The 22915-nt window shown below is 39.5% G+C and overlaps 2 protein-coding genes across 3 annotated transcripts; both read left to right on the top strand.

The window, feature by feature from the left end:
* Positions 1-1047: 1047 nt before the first annotated feature.
* Positions 1048-14480, top strand: malt1 (MALT paracaspase 1). 2 transcript variants are annotated; one of them, XM_085368655.1, is made up of 18 exons: positions 1048-1224; positions 2260-2426; positions 2621-2742; positions 4318-4465; positions 4748-4750; positions 6390-6568; positions 6780-6876; positions 6976-7023; positions 8120-8143; positions 8248-8292; positions 9209-9412; positions 9728-9905; positions 10863-10934; positions 11013-11140; positions 11559-11708; positions 12432-12589; positions 12717-12842; positions 13989-14480. In XM_085368655.1, exons 1-18 carry the CDS (start codon positions 1076-1078, stop codon positions 14478-14480), a joined length of 2490 nt encoding a protein of 829 aa, XP_085224781.1. In that variant the 5' UTR covers positions 1048-1075. The 2 variants fall into 2 exon arrangements, with proteins under 2 accessions (XP_085224781.1, XP_085224780.1); XM_085368654.1 differs by lacking the exon at positions 4748-4750.
* A 3816-nt stretch (positions 14481-18296) lies between these two features.
* emb (embigin) lies at positions 18297-22718 on the top strand. The gene is made up of 9 exons (XM_085368656.1): positions 18297-18374; positions 19104-19181; positions 19551-19734; positions 20022-20104; positions 20284-20420; positions 21341-21496; positions 21920-22040; positions 22147-22180; positions 22263-22718. Exons 1-9 carry the CDS (start codon positions 18302-18304, stop codon positions 22321-22323), a joined length of 927 nt encoding a protein of 308 aa, XP_085224782.1. The 5' UTR covers positions 18297-18301; the 3' UTR covers positions 22324-22718.
* Positions 22719-22915: the final 197 nt, after the last annotated feature.

Raw genomic sequence — 22915 nt, forward strand, 5'->3', positions numbered from 1 at the left:
TTATAAGGTGGGGGAAGCCTGCAGTCAGCCGAGACTTAAATGGTCACTTGGATGAGTGATGAGTGAATGTTTTCCCCACTGAAAACACTACGTCCAGATTAACAGAATAATTTTTTTGTGATATAACCTTTTTGTGTACATTGTGTACAACCAGTTTTGACTTGATAATGTCAGTACTGGGTAAAAACTGTTTGAGTCCTCAATGTATCTTTCCAGGAAGTGATGCCTACATAAATGAAAACAGGATTGATCCTTAAAAAAACCTGTTCATTTTCTGTGCCAACCAATAATCTATAGAAAATTTCTAGCTCCTTCACTTTGAGGAGGTCACCGGCTCCCACCTGAGCGGCTGACTGCAATCAAAGAGTGCAAACTGAGCGAGATGACTCACCTCTCCTCAAGTTCCTGTGTCTGTGCCACTTGGTTTGTGATTTTAAGCCTGAGCACTCGTTTAATATACGAGGACGTTGCATGTTAAAAGAAAAGAATATATAGATTAACCTTGATAAATAAGGGTTATTTGGTATATACTAGCTAGTATTAGCAGCGTTTACAGTAAAAAAAAACAGTGACGTATTTAACTACACTGAACAAATACCAAATAATCGTGTTGGCTCAGTCAAATGGCGAGTAGAGGGCAGCTACACTCTCTTTGGCATTTGCACAGAGCTAGCTAGTAGGCTATCCTCTTTCGATTAACGCCAAACAAAATTACGAATAGAAAATGAGATATCACACAGGTTAATTTTTGAGTAAGTTACTTGGTTTATCTTAATGGCGTTGAATTAATGAAAGGAGGTAAACTCTGAAAACAGGCCAGAGTTCGGGATTTTCTTTTCGCCTCTCGCTTCACAAGCGTACATGCAGAGACTCATCTTTATGCATAAGTGGTCTTTGTTAGAAGGAAACCACAACTGAGCTGCACCACGGGGAAAAACCAAGACGACGCTGTAGGCGTGTCTGTCAACTTTATCATTTCTTTCAGGAAGTAGACATATTTTATTTCTCGTGCCATAACTTTTCTTTTGCGTGCGATAGAAACACGTTGATGGTGAGCTTTGGTTGAGGAACTGTCATGTCGGACTCTTTGGAACGGTCCACGAAGATCAACTCGTTGAAGGAGCCGGTTGTGAAGAGGCTGTGTGAGGTGCTGGACAAATCCAGCACTAAAGGATGGCGAAAACTTGGAGAGATTGTTGGCAATGATAGACGGTTTAAAGTCAGGTGGGTTAAACATTACTATTAGTACTTGTACTTAGCAAATGACCAGAAATCATTGCATGCATACACTTAACCACCGGTTTATTTATTAAAGCTAATGGAGACTAATGCGATTAACTTTCATTATAGTTACACTGTTCGGTTTGGTGGTTATTGTCAATTTTATGTTGTGGTTTATATTAAAAAATAAAGGTGTAGAGTATGTAATACAGTAATGCACAATTAACCTGTATATTTTCTGGCATAAATAAATATGTAACTCCAAGTTAATAAAATCAAGAAACCCTCATTGAGAGATTAAATTGGACAAATATTTGTTTTTCCTTACAGCGTCTTCCAGGTTAATGGCAGTTAATGAAACTATCAATCAAAAGTGTAGGGTCCAGTCATTATTTATATGCAGTTTTATTAACAAATAATGATGATGACTAATGTTTGCCTCTGTTTTTTTCATCCTAGCTGTTACTGTACAGCTGTAACATTATCATATGATATCACACCTGCCTAATATCACTATTACACCGTGTGTTTGAGTACATATATTCCCCGTACAGTGCAGTCTGCTTATAAGATGAAATATGCATTATTATACCAAAACAGCAGCCAAAACTTAAAAAACAACGTGGCTCAATCAAATAAGTACAAACTAAATAAGCTCAGACAAGTGTAAAATAGCACAAAAGAAGGGAGTTCAGGTAAATAGAGAATCACAAAAACTGAACAGCAAGACATATCAGCTCTTAAATATAACTTATTAAGGAGCTTTGTAATAAGCTTCAACAAATACAAGTGTTACGGTATGACACTAACATCTATCTGTTAGATAAAGTGTTTCACTGATTGTGCACTAAGCAGTGCAGATGGTTTAAAGATTATCATTAATTTGCCTTTCTTTTAAATTTGTGTAAACTTATTCCCTTATCTTTGTCTAACAGTTTCTTATGATCTGAGTTTTCGTGTGTGAAAATGGTAAAGACGAGTTTTACTGTAATACGATTTGAAATATGAAATGCTGACAATCACCTACATGTTTTCCAGCTCGGACGACATGGAGATGTGCTCGCTGAAGGTGCTGGAGCTGGAGGGAAGCCCGAGTCTCATGCTGCTAAGGCTGATGGGAGAGCGAGGCTGCACCACAGGCCATCTGATGGACTACCTCCAAACTTTAGGCAACTCAGAGGCTCTGCAGTGCCTGAAACCGCCAGGTAGAGTAAAACCACATCGATGCTGCTATGTTGTCAATCATGCAGGTTAATCTTCTGCATTCTTTTTATTTCTCATCTGAAGCTCGCAGTTCATTGTGCTGTTTGGATGAAACTTATAGGCACCACAAAGTTCTGCTGTATACAGTCCATCTAAATCAGTGTAAATTCACAGTAATTATCCTGTACATGTGCAGCCCTCCAGATCCTCATTCAGCCCCAGTCTGTATCCATTATATGTGGCCACAATCTGCGGCTCAGCTGCCATGCTGTGGGCAAGTCTCCAGTACAGTACCAGTGGTTCAAATCTAAGGAAGAGGTGAGTTCCTCTGACGCACACACACACACACACACACACACACATACACACACACACACACACACACACACACACACACACACACACATTGAATTTTTTCTGACTTTAAATTGAAGTACTTGCGTTAAAACCTCTTTAGCGTTTTTCACACATTCACTGCAGCCATAACTTTACTAACTTTACTAGAAATGACACAACTGAAATGCATGTGAGATCAAAAATGTCCAACATGGTCTGATCAAACATTAAATGGTGTTTAAACCGACAACTTCCTAGTACAAAGTCCACCTGCATGATCCGGTAAATTCACCACTAGTGAGTCCTGCGGTTGCATTCTCTTCTCAGTCAGGACTTTCCCATAAAACAGAGTATTTCCAATAGTGAGAAGACATGATTACCCTATCATCGGTGCAGTAAATAGCACTGTTGTTTCATCATAGTTAATGGGTGATCCTAAATAAGTGGTTAAGAAACTTACCTGAATCTCTTCCTATAGCGCAGGGATGTTTTTTAGTGAGCTGAGCAACTCATAAAGGTGCACAGTTGCAATTGTCTGCATGTGTCAGCGTCAGCATGCATTCAGTCTTGTGACGCCATGCTGAAAGGGATACATAAGTGTTACTCATTCTGACTTGAAGGATGTAACTTTTACATCCTTCATCATCATGTCACTGTTGTATGAAACACTTCCTTCCTTCATCATGGGTGCTCAATCATAGAAAAAGACACATTCAGATGCTGTCGTATTATTAGGAGGAAGGAGCTCATGTCTAAGTTTCTACCCAAAGCTTTGATCTTTTCTAATGAGTTTGTGTTTTGGTTTTAGTTTATTTTCACTCAGTTTACAGAGTGGTTTTGCTCATTGTGTTGTGTAGTTAATGTTTAAATTTCATTAGTGTCAGTGTTGTTTGTGTGTTTTTAATGATTATAAGGAGGCTGTTTGTCAGCCTCTTCAGCCTGATTTCCCTAAATGAACTAGCAGACTAAAACTAAGGACATTAGTTTTATAAATACACAATTTTTTTCCAATTTTTTTTCAAGACACTAAATGTAATTTTAGGTAACTGCAAGGTTATTTTAAAAAATATTTTTCCCCAAACTGTTAACTTTGCCTCACGGTCTCTGAAATGCATTTCCTTAAGCAGTACTTCCTGGCAGAAGTCTTTAAGGAAGTCAGGATTTTAAGCAGTGAGTCACAAACTTGAGCTGAAGTACAAAATTAACAAGTTTGGGCTTGAAGTGATCTCAATCAGCACCTTTTTCAAATAGAAACAGTGCTCCTTATGCCCTGCTTGCTCCTGATCTTGTGATGTAAAAGACTTTATCATCCCTTTTTGGATTTCAGCGACTCATAAAGATCATTGACAGTAGAAGATCAAAGAAAGACAAAGCTCACAGGCCCAAGTTGAGAAAAATGCATATACCTTCCAGTTTATTATGTCCATAATGATGACATAATGTTTCCATCATGCAGAGTTTTCAGGCATTAGATAAAATGACTGTGGTGTCGAAATTGTCTCACTTCTGAGCTGGGAACAACCTTGTAAACTAATAAATGTGGTTTTCAAACTTCAGGTTCCAAACAGCTTCTCCCCAGACTTGGTAATAAGTCCAGTCCAGATGAAGGATGCTGGTTTTTACATCTGCAGAGTCAACTGTGGAGATGCCTTTGAGTTCAGCCACTGGGCTCAGGTGGATGTCCTGAATGTCACCTTGTGTTACGGTAAGATTGTGCAGGTTTATATTCAGTAGATCTGTCCAAAAATCATATTCAGTTAAGGTGATGTTTGATGTTGCAGCTCTGATTGTATATATTTCACATCTCTGGGCTTTAGGAGTTGAATTACATCACTGTCTATATGCTGTCCGCTGTGTGGATAGAAGAAATTAAGTTATCAGGTCATGATTCACCTCATGAGCCATGACAAAAACTGAAAGAGACACAGTTTAAATTAAAAGTATTAACTGAAAAGAGGTTATGAGGTCAGTGTTGTCAGCATCTCAGCAGGTGGAGTTAAAATGGTGAGTGTAAGAGCGGGGATTGGGAACTCAAGGGCCGGTGTCCTGCAGGTTTTAGATATCATCCTGGGTCACCACATCTGAATCAAACAATTAGTTCATTACCAGGCCTGTGGAGAACTTCGAGACATGTTGAGGAGGTAATGTAGCCATTTAAATCAGCTGTGTTGGATCGAGGACACATCTAAAACCTGTAGGACACTGGCGCTTGAGACCTGGAGTTCCCCCACGTCTGGTGTCAGGTGTTGTACTATGCAAAACTATATTAAAAGGTTGAAGCAGGCAAAACAAGTAACATAATGCTGGGTAGATAAGAGAGAGAGAGGGATACAGCTCAAATGCTGGAAACTGACCAAGTGCTCCCATTTGCATTGATTGACTCCGCCTACCAAAAAACCTCCAAAAACACATCAACTCTGGCCAAGACAGGAGGGCTGTCATGAGTTCTTACTGTTAGAGAAAGGGCCTTTTTTGTAGAGCCGTTGGTAATCTTATCTCCAGTTAAAGCTAAAACATTGAAGTTTCTTTAGCAGCGTTTGTGAATGGCTTTAGCGTGATGCAGAAGTGATTTTGTAATTCCTGTGGTTAATTGCTGTGGTTATTAGCATAAATGCGCTAAATATTAATTCTGCGCTACAGCTGCTCAGCCAAGAATCTCAAGAATCTAGCGTGTGTGCGAATTAGCGCGGTGTTAAACACTGCACTCTTGTTACATCACAATTGTTACAGATTAGTTATAAGACCAAAAGCTCTTGTCTATTCAATGCAAAGCAGCAGTGATTGACAGTTTGTTGTTATATTGTTTGGATAGCAGGCGAAGTATTTCATAATCCAGAGCCACGCCTGCTGGTACACATCTTGAATGTGTGGTACTAGAGAAGAAGTTTAAGTGTGGAATTTAAATCCTCAAAAAAGGACCAGTGACTGTGATCGTTCTGACCTGATGCCTTGCAGTGTGCGCTAGCTATATACTGTGCACATAGCTAGCACACTTGCAATATTTAATACATATGCTCTTCAGATGTTTGTCTTTTATGAGTTTTTGTTTTACTTCCTTCCAGCTACCCTGTGCTCCTGTGCTTGGAATATGAAAATAACATGGATGCTGTGACGAAGATGTGGCCTTATTGCTCAAAGCTAATAAATGGCACACTACAAGCTTTTGTCACTGTAAAATAGCTTTGCCTGATTTGGTTGACTGTTAATAAAAATAACTTTCCCAGCTAACCTATATCCCTCTTTGAGGACAACAACCAACAGTTGCAACCTAATAATGTACTAGTAATTAAATAACATAAAAAACAGTATGCAAAATCTTGCAGTTTACACAGTTAATCAGAAGTTTCTTTCTTGGTGTTGTGTACAAAGGTTTTCTCCAGTATTCCAACATTTTATTCTGACTTTATGTAGATTTTCTCCATTGAAAACAAATGATTCATCACTGAGATATTGTTAGTGTTTGAAGCTCACTGACCTCAGTTTCCTGTTCTTTGTCTGAACAGGACTTGTTTATTTTTGCGGGACCTGAAACTCTGTCACTTTTTCCAGCTCAAATGGGAATCCTTTAACGGATGAAGAATACGTTATGCAGTGCTGTGTGTAATTGTCTTCTTTCCTCACATCATCAGGGCAGAGTTATCACTTTTTAGATGGTCGACAAAAGGTGGTGATCCAGCCTCAGTCCCAGCGGCTACATGTTGGGGAAGATTTGCAGCTGGAATGCGGAGCCGTGGGACGGCCGATTCCTCGATACCAGTGGCACAGAAATGGAGTCCCAATTCCGAATTCTACAAAGAGGAAACTCATGGTGAGAGGATATGGGAAGAAATGTTTTTCTTTTATTGCTTGTGTGTGTGTGTGTGTGTGTGTGTGTGTGTGTGTGTGTGTGTGTGTGTGTGTGTGTGTGTGTGTGTGTGTGTGTGTGTGTGTGTGTGTGTGTGTGTGTGTGTGTGTGTGTGTGTGTGTGTGTGTGTTTGAGACATTAAAACTGTTGTGGCATAACTGTGTGTATATTTCAGATTCCTCACGTGATGCAGGAACAACAAGGCAGGTATCGCTGTGAGATCAGCAGCAGCTCTGAGAGAATGTGGACCAATGAAGTTGATGTTGTGATAGGTATGTCACACTTGAAGACATTTTGTTTAAAATTACTATTGAACCAGTTTCATTGTCATCATATTTGAGCGATTATTTGCCTCTGTTCTTAACTGAAAGCACCAAGGATATCAGTCCAGATTTCAGGGGCAATGGAGTGCTCTGAAGGTAGAGTTGAAGGCACTGGTGCATGGTGTTTTAAATTGGGTAACAGTTAGCAGGTGTTAGCTGCATGCGAATGGAAATCACAACTTCATTCAGATTGCATGTGGATTGTGGTCTTGGATTATTCTCACTAATCAGCACAAAACTCACATGCATGCTTTCTGATTGTACTAAAATCAATCCTTCCTGTCATCTTTAATGCATTTCATATTTATCTGTGGTACTTAATGAAGTGATCCAATTCAACCACTCATCGTGTTTCTCTGTCTGTGTGACAGAGCTCGATTGCTGTATGGGGAAAAATGTCTGCAGCACTAAGTTGTGGTTACGTGTCCATTACGTGTGATGATGACTGTTGCAGTCCCACACTCAGCATCCTTTGACTGTTACAAATACTCACAAAGAAACATTTAGACCACCAAATAGTTTCTGTGTATCATTCTGTTGTTTTTTCAATTATTGTGGTTTTTGTGGCTCTGTGGGTCATGCTAATTTTGTACTCTCTACTTCAGTTGTAGAGATTGAGGGGAACTAGGAGTGACATGACACAGTGTTTGCTACTGCGGGGAAAAAAAACAACCTACGAGCTTCCAGCATCATTTAAAAAGTGTTTACTCATTTAAACAAGTTGTTTTTCTGGCCAGATTGGAAGTAAAAAAAAAAAAGAAATCTGTGTAAAAATGTTTCTGAAACACATCATTTAAATCCAGTGGTGTAGTATCCCACTGTGGACCACTATGAGAACAGTTGCAAGCCATTTTAAGTTGAATGCTCAGTCACATTTATTTGAGCTGAATCAGATGCAACAGGGGAAAATATTACTTAAATACTGAAACAATAAATGCTTTTTGCTCACTGTTTCATGCATCTGTTTGCTTCCCCTGAATCTCTGTAGAGTCTATAAATGAAATGTAGACAAAGAGCAGACTGATCATGTGTCCTTGTGCACAAAGAGACGTTAGCAGATTACTTCAGTGTTGGTTTTGGTCTTTTCTTTCTTATTAATTCTGAATATTATTACTATTAAGTTTCACCCTTTCATTTAACTAATCAGTTTTGTACGCTAAACTTGAGTGATAATGATATTTTTTTTTCCTAGATGACATTTACGCCATTGGAGAAGGTAAGAGGAACCACGCGCAGCAAGCATAGACATCAAATATTTCTCTTAAACAGCACTTCCTATGTTATGCTTGGCTTTGTGTTGACTTTCTTGTTGTTTTTTAGGTTCCAATGAATTCTTCCTAAACAGTATTCCTGAACAACTTTATGGTGAGTATCTTTATGCAGGACTGATAGCTGGTGCACAGTTCCTCTACTTTGCATGTGCGATACTACTGCGATCAGTTTCAGTCTCAGTACTTACGCCAACACAAAGATGTGAAACCTTCTTGTAGCACAGTGTTAGCAGCCACACACAAGGACAAAATAACACTTTGCAGCATCATGCACTAAACACCAGAGAATAACACCCACTAAAAAAAGCTACTCACCAAAAAAGGAAAAGCTTCACAAAAGGCTGGCGTGTTTTATGACATCAGCGTGATAATAATGTCACTGTTGTATGAAACACTTCCTTCCTTCCTCCCTCCATTTCTTGGTTATTATGATTCTTATCATCTCTACCTCAGTTTCTAGTTTGTGCAAACAATAAATCACAAATGCTGTGAATGTATGTAAATTCCCCATTTCTTCTGATGGATGTTTTTCTTGCTCTAACATGTACTGTGCAGCCATGCAAAAAAAATAGGAACTGCCATTGGAAATCATTGTTTATTGTAGTCTAACTGAACAAACGATCCTGTGCAAAACAGTACCAGCAGATTTACTCAAATAAGGACAGGAAAAAAACATGGACTTTGTTGTCATTTACATGATATTAAAAGTAAGCAAAGCAGATGAGTCGTATGTGGGGGAAAAAGGAAAGCCCCTGCGTTATAACACCTTTAAACCGATACTACTTAACGTCATGTTCCAGTGAACTTTGCCTTTGTTCTGATGTTCGCTACACACCTGTAAGGTTTCATAACTGGATTTTGCACCGTTGTCACACGCAGCGCTTCCGCCTTCAGTTATTGTCTGTTTCCACTTCACTTTCCAGTTCTGAAACCATGTATGTCATTGATTTTTGGATGGTATTCCTTTTATTACATTCATCATTTTCTCCCTTTCATGTGTTTGATCCCAGCAACTGACAAAGTGGCCCTGCTGATCGGAAACCTGTCTTACCAGAACCACCCGCAGCTTAAAGCTCCAATGGTGGATGTTTATGATCTCACTAACCTCCTGCGGCAGCTAAACTTCAAGGTGGTTTCGCTACTAGACCTCACAGAGTCAGAGATGAGAAATGCTGTAGATGAGTTTCTACTGCTGCTTCACAAAGGAGTCTATGGTACGTTTGCATTTGACTTACCTCTGAGCGGTTTGGGCCATTGTTTCAGCCCAGAAGGTGACAGAAATATACGGATCCCAAAACACAGCATGAAAGAGAAACACTACCATTTTAATCCTTCTAATCTAAGCATAAACAATATTTAGATAAAATAAGAAAATATAAATGAATGCATAGCATTTTCAAGATTATTTATAACTTAACAAATGTTATTCTAATTAAATAAACATTAAATAACAACAGTAAAAAAAGCTGTATGCAACCAGATCTTGTATCTCTCAGCTGCCTGACTGAAATGCCGACTTTCCTCTTTAGGTCTGCTGTACTATGCTGGTCACGGATATGAAAACTATGGAAACAGTTTCATGGTGCCAGTAGATGCTCCAAATCCGTACCGCTCAGCCAACTGTTTGTGTGTGCAGAGCATCCTTAAACTGATGCAGGAAAAGGAGACGGACCTCAATGTTTTTCTGCTGGACATGTGCAGGAAGAGGTGAGTGCTAGAGTCATTCAGAAAAAATCAAGAGAACACAGATCATCACTGTATAACACACAGTCAGTTAAACCGCCGGGGTATCCGTCTGTCCTGCTACAAAGCAGGAAACATTGTGAACCCATTTTAGCAGCGTTGGTTCAAATAAAAGTGATACCAGTGGCACTGAGCAGGTAACAAGAAGACATCGCCCCCAAAAGGAAAGGTTGCACAAGTGGCCGTTACTGACCACTGCTATAACTGCATTGAGGCAACAGTTTTGGTGCTATATAAATAAAATTGAACTGAATTGCTCTCTCCTCGTCCCTCCTGACTGATTCTCTCTAGTTTTGGTGTTTGTTAGTGGCATTGTCACTGCTCATACCATGAGATGGTATCTACAGCCCATTCAGGGTGCACAGGTAGTCCACCTTCTCCAGGATGGCACATCTGTATGTGTCATCACAAGAAGGTTTGCTGTGTCTCCCGACACAGTCTCAAGATTGTGGAGGGTGTAGCAGAAGATTCACACCGAGCACATGTGACAAAGTATCTGGAGACACCTTGGTGAACAATATGCCTGTAACATCATCCAACATGATTTGTTTGTATTGGGTCAGTGTTGGTCTGGGGAGGCATATCCTTTGAAGATCAGACCTAAACATGCTAGCCAGCACTACACTGATTGCTGTTTGGTATGGGGATAAAAGACCATGTGTCAAATTAAGCCACGGACTATCCAGGAGCTCTCGATGTCCTGATCCAGGTCTGTGAGAAGATCAAACAGGATGTAATCCGGCATCTCATTACGAGCATGTACGTCGACCTTCAAGACCCAATGTCTGCTTTGAGTGTTCCTCTAATTTTCTTTGAGCACTGCATATATTCTGTTTTCTTTAAGAAAAGGACAGTTAGGAAACTATTGTCTCTCTAGCTTAAAGTTTAGAAAGTATCAAAATTTTACATATTTATTTTCAGGAATATTCACGATGACAGCACTTCAAACGTCGTCCTGAGGGTTACCGCCAACATTGTCTTTGGATATGCTACGTAAGTCCATAAATTAACTTCATACATGGTTTTGGTTTCCCAGATATGAAGTGTTGAATTATTTGTTTGGCTGTTCAGGTGCCAAGATGCAGAGGCCTTTGAGCTGAGCTCCACCGGCTTCACCAACGGTGTGTTTGTCAAGTTTCTGAAGAAGCGCCTGCTGGATGACGAGAAGATCACTGTGGTGCTGGACAGAGTCGCCGAGGGTAAGAAACAACACAAAAGTACAGCATATGCTAACATCAGAGACAATGTAGGAAGCACTTAGTTAAAAGATGATCAGCAGAGCATTTTGAATCCTTTGGCAAAATTTAAATTAAATTGCATTTCAGTTACTGTGTTTCCTGCAGGATGTGTTTCAGCGGTCAGTTTAATGAAAAGAATAAAACAATTTAATTAAACGTATTCTGCTTTCCATTATTCTTCCATGCTTGTTGGCTAATGGAGTTTCCTTCAAGGACCCACAAGTTTATGATCCATTAGCTTTTGTTAAATTAAAAATCCAATGCCTCTCAACTCCCAATGCAATGTTTTTAATCTGATTGCGTTTCAGGTCATGTAAGGATGTTTTGGCTTTTTGTGTTATAATAACTGCAGACTGTCTGATTTATGTTTTGTGCACAGATATGGGCCAGTTTGACGCTACAAAGGGGAAGCAGGCTCTGGAGATCCGCAGCAGTCTGTCGGAGAGGAGAGCGCTGACGGATCCTATTTTGCCCGGAGACAGCGCTGATCTCGCTCATGCCCACAGCCGACAGTGGGCAAAAGCTCACGGTGAGTTTAGTACTAGAGATTTAAAGCATTTTTTTTATATGTTAAAAACCTTATTTGCCTATGGCAGCTCAGAACTGGAGGCTCAGTCAGATTTTTACAAATGGTGAAAAAGTGCTCAGCTTATACTGGTAGAAACTTGGTGAAAGGGCAACAATCAGTAGAGTGAGAGACGCACCCTGTAACAGCCACGGTGCCTCTTCTAGTATTTGCCCCTACAATGGAGAAGTCATTCGCTCTTACTGTTGTAAATCTTGCTTTCACAGTGTCTGAGGGGGACCCAGTTCCTCTAAATATTGTCCCAACCTGTTAGGTTTCTCACTTTAAATGCTGCTTTTTCTTTTGTGCCTGTTTTATTTGTGGCATTTGAGAGAGAAGCAGTGAAAGCATTCAGTATTTTACAAACTAAAGACATTTTTGGTGAATGAGTGATATATATTTGACATATTGTTGTGTTAGTCATTATTTAGTTGTACTAAAAGGACTGTAATGCATATTTAGCATTTTTCTTTGAATTATTTTAGGCACAAGGGCAATGTAAAAACAAAAAACTATTCACACACACATGATTAATAATAATAAAGCTGTTATTATTAATCTTTGGGACATGGGAGTCAAAGTTTTTCAGTTTTCATTTTAAGTAAATGGTTACAGGTGGACTTTCGGTCAAATGTATGCAAACTTAAATGTATGTGAGTCTAAATTAGTTTCTGTATTTTACTGCAGAACTTCCTGAGAGTATGTGTCTCAACTTTGACTGCGGCGCTCAGATTAAGTTGGGCTTCGCTGCGGAGTTCTCCAATGTGCTCGTGATTTACACTCACATCGTTAAGAAACCTACAGACATGTCCTTCTGTCAAGCACACGTCACTGACTTCTCACAGGTATGCTCTCATGAATCTGAAAGCAGAACATACATTTGTATCTGTCTATCACTAAGCAGTGAAGGAGAAGTTACACCATAAGTGTCTGTAAATATGCAACTTTTTCTGTTTGTGAAAACTCCCTTAGGACCTTGATGTGGATCCTAAATTGATGAATAGAGAAACTCCAGAGGAGACAGGGATCTACCTCCTGTCCAGCAGTCTGCCGCAACACTGTCTCTACACCAGACTCAGCTCACTGCAGAAGCTTAGGGTAAGAATTATAAATATTTACAGTATATCGCTTAGTGTGCTAGATTTCGGAGCTGGACATAACTGGAGGAAATATAGAGTGCTGGATCCAGCTAACATCATGGTTAATTTGAGGTCTGAGACTGGTGAGCTGATCGGAGCGTAGTGGGATGTGTTTCATGGAGTTTTAACTATACTCGCACTTCCCAGGCCACAGTGTGAATGTAACTGGCTTTTTTCTGGTTGATGGATAAGTTGATCTGAGGAGTAGGAATAGATGTGGAGATATTACACAAAGGGTGGAGCAATCCCTAACGTGTGTCTGGATATTAAGCTACCAGCTGTGGAGTGCATTCATGTTACTTGCTGAGGGAATTATATCCTTTCAATCCTGTTGCTGTTTGAATTCAGCTTGAATTTAGTTTGAATGAGTACACATTTGCTATTCTTTCCATCAGAGGTCATCCAAATGAATAACTGTGATGAATGTTTATGGAAAATTAATGATTTCTCCTGACCACCTTCTGCACCACTTAATGGATAGGCAGAGAAGCTTTGTATAACATCTGTAACATCTGCTCCGCTGCTACATCAACATCTGCGGATAATCTTTACTCTTCAGCTATAAAAGATGATGGTTAATGGTCAGGGTCACAACATGTTGATGTCAGAGATCAACGAATGTGAAAATCAAATTTGTTGAAAATCAAATAGGATTTTCACATGTGGATCTTCTAGGAGGCTGTGAGGCATTATTAAATGCTGTATTTGTATAGCACTTTACACATTCAGTCATCCACCCATTCACACACTGGTGATGGCAAGCTACATGTAGCCACAGCCACCCCAGATTATGATTTATTAAGATCTTCTCCTCTTGCTAATCCTCGCTAATCTCTGATCTAATAGATATAGTGATGTTTGCGTGTGTAAAGGAAAAGTCATTAAACTTTTCCTCTTGTATAGATAAACTATTGAATAGTTGACACATAGAAAACTTATAGGATCACTGGAAGTAGGAGGATTTACCTGGTCACCATAAAGTTTATTCACAGTTGTTAAGATGATTTATAATTCAGAAATTATTTGATGTGGTTTCATTTTGTGCTACAACAGCTTTGAGTGTTGATTAATACAACTTTTTGTGTGCTAACACCTCATGCAACAGGAGGAGCTGGTCTTCACCGTGTGCCTTCAGGGAACCTTCACTGCTATGGACGACGATCATCCGATCCACTGGACGAAAAGCGTCAACATTGGAAAGCCGCTGATAGCCCGACTGGATCTCCACCGGGCCATGCGGCGAAACAGCTGCCTGCAGACCTGCCTGATGCCCCACAGTCCATCCCACAGCCCCTGTCACAGCCCTGGACCCGAACACCGCCACCACCTCTATCACGGGTCACACCAGGCCCAGGACTACAACCGCCTCTCCCCGCAGCATCGCTATTTGGACATCGGTGAGCATCTGCAGGGCGCAGTTGGAGGCTGCGGGGATATCTACTATGAAAATCTCAGCCAGTGTCACTATGACCCACCGTACACCTCCGGTGGGCTTTCGAGCTCACCAGGCAGGCTCAGCATTCCCATAGAGACCACAGACGACATCAACGAGCTGCAGACTGTGTTCATCAACAGTCTGCAGCTACAGCCACAGTGAGACAGAATAGAAGCTTTAAATGTCTGTAGTTCTGAATCTATATTACTGCTGCTCTTGTTGTTACATATTTCAAATGTATATTTTATACATCGGTTGTTTCAGAAAGTGTTATGCTGACCTTTGTAAATCTGTTTTGAGAACTGAAAACATGTATTTGAGTAAACTGACTAATAGGTCCTCATGTAACAGTATTTCAGAGACTTAAAAATAGAGCTGAAACTATTTTTCTTAGCCAGATGCATTTAAACTACAAACTAGGTGGGCATTAAAATAAAAACGGTACATGGTATGCATTTTATCAAATAAACCTGAGAAAAAGAGGTGGTTTACATCCATGTTTGTATTCCTGTATTTATAATTATTACTTATACATTTGTGACTTGGCAGCTTTTTTGTTATTATATATGAAGGTTAAGGGTGGTGCAGTGGTTAGCACTCTTGCCTCACAGCAAAAGTCTTGGGTCTTGGGTTTGAATCCACCAGCTGGATGAGGAATTTGTGTGTATTTTTATGTTCTCTCTGCTTTCACTGTGTAAATATATGAATGGGTTAACTGGTGATATATCATTACAGCCATCAAATACTGGTTCAAAAAGTATAATTCTATAATATTATTTTCCTCTGAATTGTAGAAATAGCATAAATTGGAAATAATCTTATAGTGGATCGCCCTTTCCTTATTTTATCTTACATATATACCATTAAAGTATATGGCCCTCATTTATAAAGTGCTTTACAAACCTGAACATTACGGCTAACCCTGGATTTTCCCGTTTGAATGCAACTAGCCAAACAGCGAAGAGCCACTTACTGCTGAAGAGACAGAGTGAAAGTGAACAGTAAATCCTTAACATAAAACTCATTGTTGCAATGGGAGACAGCACAGATGTGATCAACTTAAACTGAATTTTAGTTTTAGTGACCTTATTTTCCTCTGCGTTATCGATTCTGTCACTAGTTTCGGAACCAACCAACCACACGAGACTTTAACCCCTTAGTTATTAAACCTGGCTTCAGTTTCTGAGAGTAGGGCCCAACAGTGCAGCATTTCTTGTCCCCTTTAGTCATGACTTCTAATTAGTATAGATCACTTTATGTAGAGTGCAACACGTGGTTACAATCAAGTAACTTATTAGAATTTAAATCCATCCATCCATTCATTCACTTCCGCATATCCTTTGCTGGAGTGGAGGGGTGCTGGAGCCAGCTGTCATAGGGCGAGAGGCGGGGTACACACTGGACAAGTCGCCAACAGTGCTAACCACCATGCTAACCACCGGGCTGCTCCAAAATATTCATACTTTTGGAGTGGGAGATCGAGTTCATAAGTAACGTTTACAAGGCGTGTGGCAGGTAGTCACTTGAGTATTGTTTTTAATTTGATTGTGTGTGTTACTGGGAAGTCATATAAGGCTGGTTTACTATAAAACTTGGAGCTGAAAATGAGCTTTAAAGTACCTTAAACATATATTAATGACTCATGTTTGTTAATTTCTACTACTGATCTCTAACAATACACCTGAAATAAAAACAATCAAACCAACAAAAAAAAAAACAACCCCAAAAATTAGTTACCTATGTTTTTCTGTTTATTTTTATTGACCCCCTCAGGATGGCAGCAGAACACCTCTCTGCTGTCAGCCTCTGTCTCTGAGCCCACTGCTCTCGAACTCACTGCCTTACATTATGAGCCCAGCTTACACCCTTCTATAGCAGAGGACTTTTTTTAGCCTCTGTCTTGTCAATGAACCATGAAACTTTCCAAAAGTGTTCCACTCCAGTGCCTTTCCTGGGATTTCTGCCACTGTTCACATTATCACCCCCAAGTTGGTGTTGCTGCTTTAGGCCTTGGCCTGATGCTGAGACATCACTGGCTGAGGGTACACACAGTCTGCTGCACAGTTGATTGATATTCGCTAATTAAAAGGCAAGCTTTCCCTATTTTTATCTTTTTCTCATTCCTTGACTGTATAATGCCCTGTGTGAAATAGCGCCCTCCTGAATCTCATGTGGTAAATCAGTGGTGAAACATGGCCTAGCACTCCAGGAAGCCTGGCCCAGGCCCAGTTTGCCTCTCTTAATGAATAGAAATAAATTGTTTGACCAATCAGATCAAGCTAAAGTCACACAATCATTTCGATTCACACCAGTCAATTCATTTTATTCACAGAATAGCTACAATCAGAACAGGAAAAAGGGAATTTTCCACCTACTAAACTAGATTTAAAGAAATTGTTTTTTTGTATGTCTCTCTGCCTTTGCCAATTTTTAGTTTTTAGTATATTGTGCTTAAAGAATTTGTCTTCATCATATTCTCATATATATTGTTGGAGCTGTTCACACACAGTGAACACTGAAAGTGAACATTTCAACATGATCTGAATGCATTAGGAACAAAATTACAGCAACTGATCTGATGTCCACAACAAGGGACAGAAGATAGAAAATAAATAAATTATAGTTTTGAACAAAAAAAAAAGGTACTTCAAGTTTCTTTCAACCACAATAAGTTTCTTTCAACCACTAAATATCTAACCATTTCACTTCTTTTGTCTCAATTATATAATTGGTATGTGCTATTACTGAATAAAAATGAATGCGCTTGTTTCATCTATGAAGACGATGTGCAGTCTGACCAATTTCCTCTGACCTGAATGGGGAGTGCTGATGGAGCTGCATGAGATCAGATCGGATCGATGAGTTTTGATTTCTGCTGCGACATTCAGACAGTAGATGGATGGATGGATGGATGGATGGATGATGCTATCATGTCAATATGGACCACAAATATTTCCAGCACCTTGTTGAAAGAATGACACAAAGAAAGCAGTGCTACAGGCAAACACAGTCCAACCCGGCACTCGCGAAGAATACCTAAAGAAGTGGCCAGTGAGTGCGTATCAGTTCCTCAACTCCATAATAACACTCGTGCTAGGTGATAGTCCTGATTACTCATTTGCACTTCATCGGACTATGTGTGGCATACAGAATTAGTACCACACTGTGACAGAAACAACTAAACCACAGTCTAGCAATGCAGCCCCATTTCATTTTTACAATGTATTGGCTGACCTAGTCAAGACTGTTAGTTAAAGAAGCTATCTTTTAAGCCAAACCGGAAATAAAAAGGCAACTGAATAATAATAATGTTAAGGCTGAAAAAGATTTAAGAATTAAACATTAAAAAAATGCAGAACAAATTGAGATTGATACCAAAACATGTGAACATTTCTACTGTGGTGAGGAGAAGAATTAGACTATGGGTAACTTTAGAGGTAAACGCCACGCTGTGAGAACTAGAGTGAGGCTACTTTTAGTGTTTCACTTGGTATAACTGTGAACAATTGAATAGTATTAAATGTATACTCATATTAAGGTAGAACTGCATGAGTCATTTGCAGTAACAGAATTGGTACTTTGTTAGTTGCCCCTCTTTGATATTTCATGAGGGGATTCAGCTCATGTGACCTTCTCAAATAACACAACAGGACACCTTGCACGTAGCTGCACAGTAGCAGCCTAGTCAGGCTGGGACAGATTTAACATTTTTATCAAAGTATACACGCAAATACAGATACACATTATTTTAACATTTTCTGTTAATATGCAGTCCTGAAGGGCACCACAAACTGCAGCACAACATCCAGACACGAACCCCATCTGAGTGAATAATGGATGGAGGCAGCCACCCACAGGCTGCAGAGTGATATCATGGCTGCGTCACTTGTGCAGATGAGGGAGAAGGGGTGGGGTGGTTATACCGTGCAGTCTGTAGAGACAGTGAGGAACCTGCTCACAGAGAGGACAGAGGGACGATAACCATGTCAGCCTCCTGGAAGCAGCCGCTTTTTCAGATCTGCCTGCTTTGCGTCTGCTGCAGACACATCAATACAAGTAAATTAATTTTGGGTTTCATTTTTGCTGTGTTTTGTGGTTGTGTTCAAGCTCTGTTCAGCCTTTTCTCTGTTCCACCAAATGGTCCCGTAACCTTGTAAGGGCCAGAACAAAATGTCATAAGATTTTCACATAATTGTGTGCAACATAATTTGGTTTGAAGCATACTGGTAGTGATTGTTTATGATTTTTCACCTTATACATGTGTCTCAAACTGTTTCCCTCAAGACAAATATTTGTAATCATCATAGGATAAAATGTAAAAGGAAAAATCAAAACACTAGGTTACTTAATTATCGTGCTTGCAAAGGATTTTTATATTGATATGATTTTAATTGTCGCCTCATTATGCTTCATTCTGCGATTGTGCATGTGTGTTAGTTTAAGAACTATATAACAGACAAAAAGATAAAACCTTAAAGTTACTCAGTGCTTATTTCTTTTTTTTTGTCTGAATACATTTTAATCCCAATCTTATGATATTTATGTAATTATTTAAGAAAACATCTCTTTGAAAAGATGATGAAGGAAACAACCTTGTTGCCGTTATGTAGAGGACACTTTTCACAGACAGTTACGAGCTGTTTCACACGGCAGCAAAGTAGCAACACTGATATCTGCCTTAAAATCACCTTAAAATATTGGTATAAATAATATTGTACCTTTTGAATTATTTTACACACAGTAAAAGACTCTGTATATTTATACATTTACTTCTTTTCCTGTCAGACACGTTGGGCTCAACCAAAGCGCCACAGGTTCCCACCACTGCTCTTAAAACAACTGTAAAAAGTGTTGTTCTTAAAGGTAATGTCTGCATGTTGTGTTTCCTTATTACTGCTCATGTAAATATGGCTAAAGAACACATGTTGATAAGTTATTTATCTTGTAAAATATTGTGCTATGACAAAGATGTAAGGATTTCCATGTTGTTGTGACCACGTGGCGTGTGTGTGTGTGTGTGTGTGTGTGTGTCCACAGGGTTGAAGCCATTTTTCACACTCAAAATGTGGCTTTAGTATCAGGGTTACAATTAGGTTATGGTTAGATTTAGGGTAAGGGTCAATGGGATGTCCCCATGAAGATACAAACGAGACGTGTGTGTGTGTGTGTGTGTGTGTGTGTGTGTGTGTGTGTGTGTGTGTGTTTCTAACTGTTCCACAAAACTCCACACAGGTGAAAATCACACAGAGGAAATCCAGCTGCATGAGCCTGTAAATCTAACGCTAGCCTGTACGTGGACTGGGAATCAGAAGAAACTACCAAACATTAGCGTTTATTGGACAAAAGATGGGAAGACGATCCAGGACAGTGAGCGCTCTGTGCAGCTGGAGAATGAGCAGTATACTCTCAAACAAGAGTAAGTACTTCATGTGCATATTTTATCTGACAGCTTTAGAAAATCCACTTTGCAGTTCCCCTCCGAGTGGCTCAAAAACTGTTACAACGTTTTATCAAAAGACCTGAATATATAAAAGGTTTTAAATAGAACTGCAGTGTCAGCTCATGCCTGTCCATGTCAGCTGTAACTATCTTTACATGAAAGTAGGGCAACAGTTTAGTTAAAATAATCAGATAGTTGGAGGACAGGAGCATTTGATTTATTATGTTAATATCTAAAACCCCTCTTTGACTTCTGCTTTACAGTTTCCATATTGTCAGTGAACAAGACCTTGGAAGTTACTCCTGTGTTTTTGGGACTGAAGCACAAATAGATTTTATTTTGGCAGGTAAGGAAATAAACAATGAATCTCTGCAAGACATTTCACAGCTTCATTTGTTTTGCTATCAGCTCCTCAAGTCCCTGCTCAAGCTATTTATAGTGAATATCAATATATAACACTCGACTGAGGCTGTGCAGTGCTGCTATGTCTTCATAAGCATCATCAGCTCAGTCGTTTTCCTCCAGCTCCACAGATCAGTGAGGTGCGAGACAAGCCGATAGTCAGCTATCTGGGGGACTTTGTGGTGATTTATTGTAAAATGGAGGAAACCAAACCAGAGCCCAGAACCTGGACCTGGTATAAAGTCAATGGGACAGAAAAGGTAAGCTGCTCAGAGCCGGTACAGTTGTGTCACTGATCATTTTTAATTGACATTCCTTCAAGTAGGATTTCTTATGTTCATCTCCCATGTTTTTATTCTCAAGAATATTCTTCAAGAGCAGCTTTGCATGTTACACATCTTGAATTATCCTTATTTATCTTAATTATCTTATACCAAACAAAGTGTCTATTTTTAACAGCTCCTCATATTTTGTGACAGTCGAAGTAAACCTTTTCATTACTGTTCATAGGTGGATGGTTTATCCTTTTATCCATATTCCTCATGTTTGGTCTTTTTCTGCATAAGATCCTATAAATGAACATGAGCAGGCATTAAAGCACAGTGGTGGGAAACATTAGAGCTTGTACTTATGATAAATTACCTGTATTTATGACACAATACATGCGTTTCCAGAATGTGCTGGGGCAGTGGGGGAAATATGTGCAAGTGTGCATACTTTTTAAAGCTTGTCATGCTTTATATTATGCATGCTAAATACACATTTTCAGTATCTAGTAGTTATAGCTGTTTGTAATGGGATAACAAGTTCAGTATTACTGATATTTTAATTGTGCCTGTAATGTGATGCAGTATTAGTTTAAGATAATAGATGCAATGGATAACATCCCAATGGACTGGGGTCTTCTTTTAACTTGATTTATTTATCAGATTTTTTGTTGTGTGGGTCATTTTATCTTTTTAAGTGGAAAAAATAAAAAGCAAAAACCTACAACGCTCCTGTTGGGAGGCAGGTTGGGTGTCAAATGGGATCATAGCACAGCTTCGTGAATCTTTCCTTTTAATTCTCCTTCTTTTCCCTCATTTGGCTTCAAAGACATTTAAATTTGTTGTTGTTACTGTGTCGTTCAGCAAAATCCAGACGGTGTCATGTTAACGTATGTTGATATATATGGGAACAGATCCTCGTTGTTGAAGAGCCTCAGCGCTATGAAATCCACAATGAAGGGTGGAAGACGAAGCTGAAGATCAGCAACCTGACAGATGAAGACTCTGGCTCCTATTACTGTGGGGCGGTGTACCGCGTCGGCACCTCAGTGAGCCATGTGGAGCTCAAGGTCAGTAAACCTTGTGGAGCTGTCAGTAAACAAAAGGAACTCTGTACCTGTACAGCCCCTGAGCAGTTTGTAATTCAGACCCAGGATTCATTATTAGTTTGATAATAAATAAATAATTTGTCTCTCTTTGCATCCCTTTTTTTTTTTAAACTCACTGGTTACTGCTTTTGTAAAATAAAAAAAATATGCTATTAATCATGGCCTGTCATGATTGGTCTGGTGAACCACTGAGAGCCCAACTCCACAGGCTTCAAACTACAAAAACTACTCAAACATATAAAGCTTTTAAAACTACTTGGCAGAATAGACACCGAGTGCGGTCTACTAATCCCATAAGATAAAACATCTGTACTTCTTTCCTGTGGATGTGACTGAAAACAGTAGGAGTAGTGATATATAATATTTCCTCTTTCTGTACTGAAGATTATCAGCTTCATTGAGCCCCTGAAACCCTTCTTAACCATCCTGGCTGAAGTTATCGTGCTGGTCACTGCCATCCTGCTCTACGAGAAAATTCATTCCAGGAAGAACAACACAGAAGAGGGTAGATAAACATCATCCAGCTCTTATTTGTATCACTATCATATACTTTTTGCAACATTTTATGACAAAACTTATTTTTAACTTGTATTTATCGGTCTCATTCTCAGAAAATCTGCCGAACGGCAACCAAAAGAACGAGCTGTGAGTACAATGACGCAGTGTTTCTTTTAAGATACTTGCAGATTTCATAATCCAAGAATGACTTCTCTTTTTTTTCTGTCAGGCCTCAGGAAGAAGCTAAGGAGCTGGAGGGTAATACGTCCATGAGGCAGCGCAAAGTTTAAAGACTGCAGCCAGCTTTAAAACTCATTTTTAAAAGTGAACGCTAGCAACATTTATACGGTTATTGTGGCATCTGTTATAACTGCATCACTTTGTTTCAACACTCAGAGTGCAACAGCTTCCAGCTAATCAACACTCGAGTTTGCAACACAAGGGGCCTCTTTCCTTTCCTGTTTACTTCCTGTGCAGAAACCCAGACATGCTTCTCTTGACACATCACGTCATCTTTGTCCCCTCCCCTTTCTCATAACAGAAGTGACTTTCTCTTCTTGTTGGCAACACCGTAAACTTCAAATGACTTTTACCCGTTTTTCTTCTCTGTGGTTCGTAGCAGTGCCTTACACTCTTTGACTAACCTTTCACTGTGCTTCCAATGACTTTTGTCCTTGCAGTAATCTATCTACAGTACTTGAATAACATGTAAATCAAAATATATCTTCACATATTCATCATATTTGTGCATCTGTTTTGCGTTTACGTGTAGGAGAATAGTCACAGAGTCATAGTTTCTTCCCCAAAAATGACTGCACCGTATGCAAACAAGCCGATTAAAAACTACACAAACCACCGTTTCAGTGTTGGATTCATTTGAAA

Source organism: Diplotaxodon limnothrissa, linkage group LG12 (assembly GCF_057381915.1).
Source record: "Diplotaxodon limnothrissa isolate DT_005_m linkage group LG12, D_limnothrissa_male_GT1.1, whole genome shotgun sequence".
In the NCBI taxonomy this organism is placed as follows: Eukaryota; Metazoa; Chordata; class Actinopteri; order Cichliformes; family Cichlidae; genus Diplotaxodon; species Diplotaxodon limnothrissa.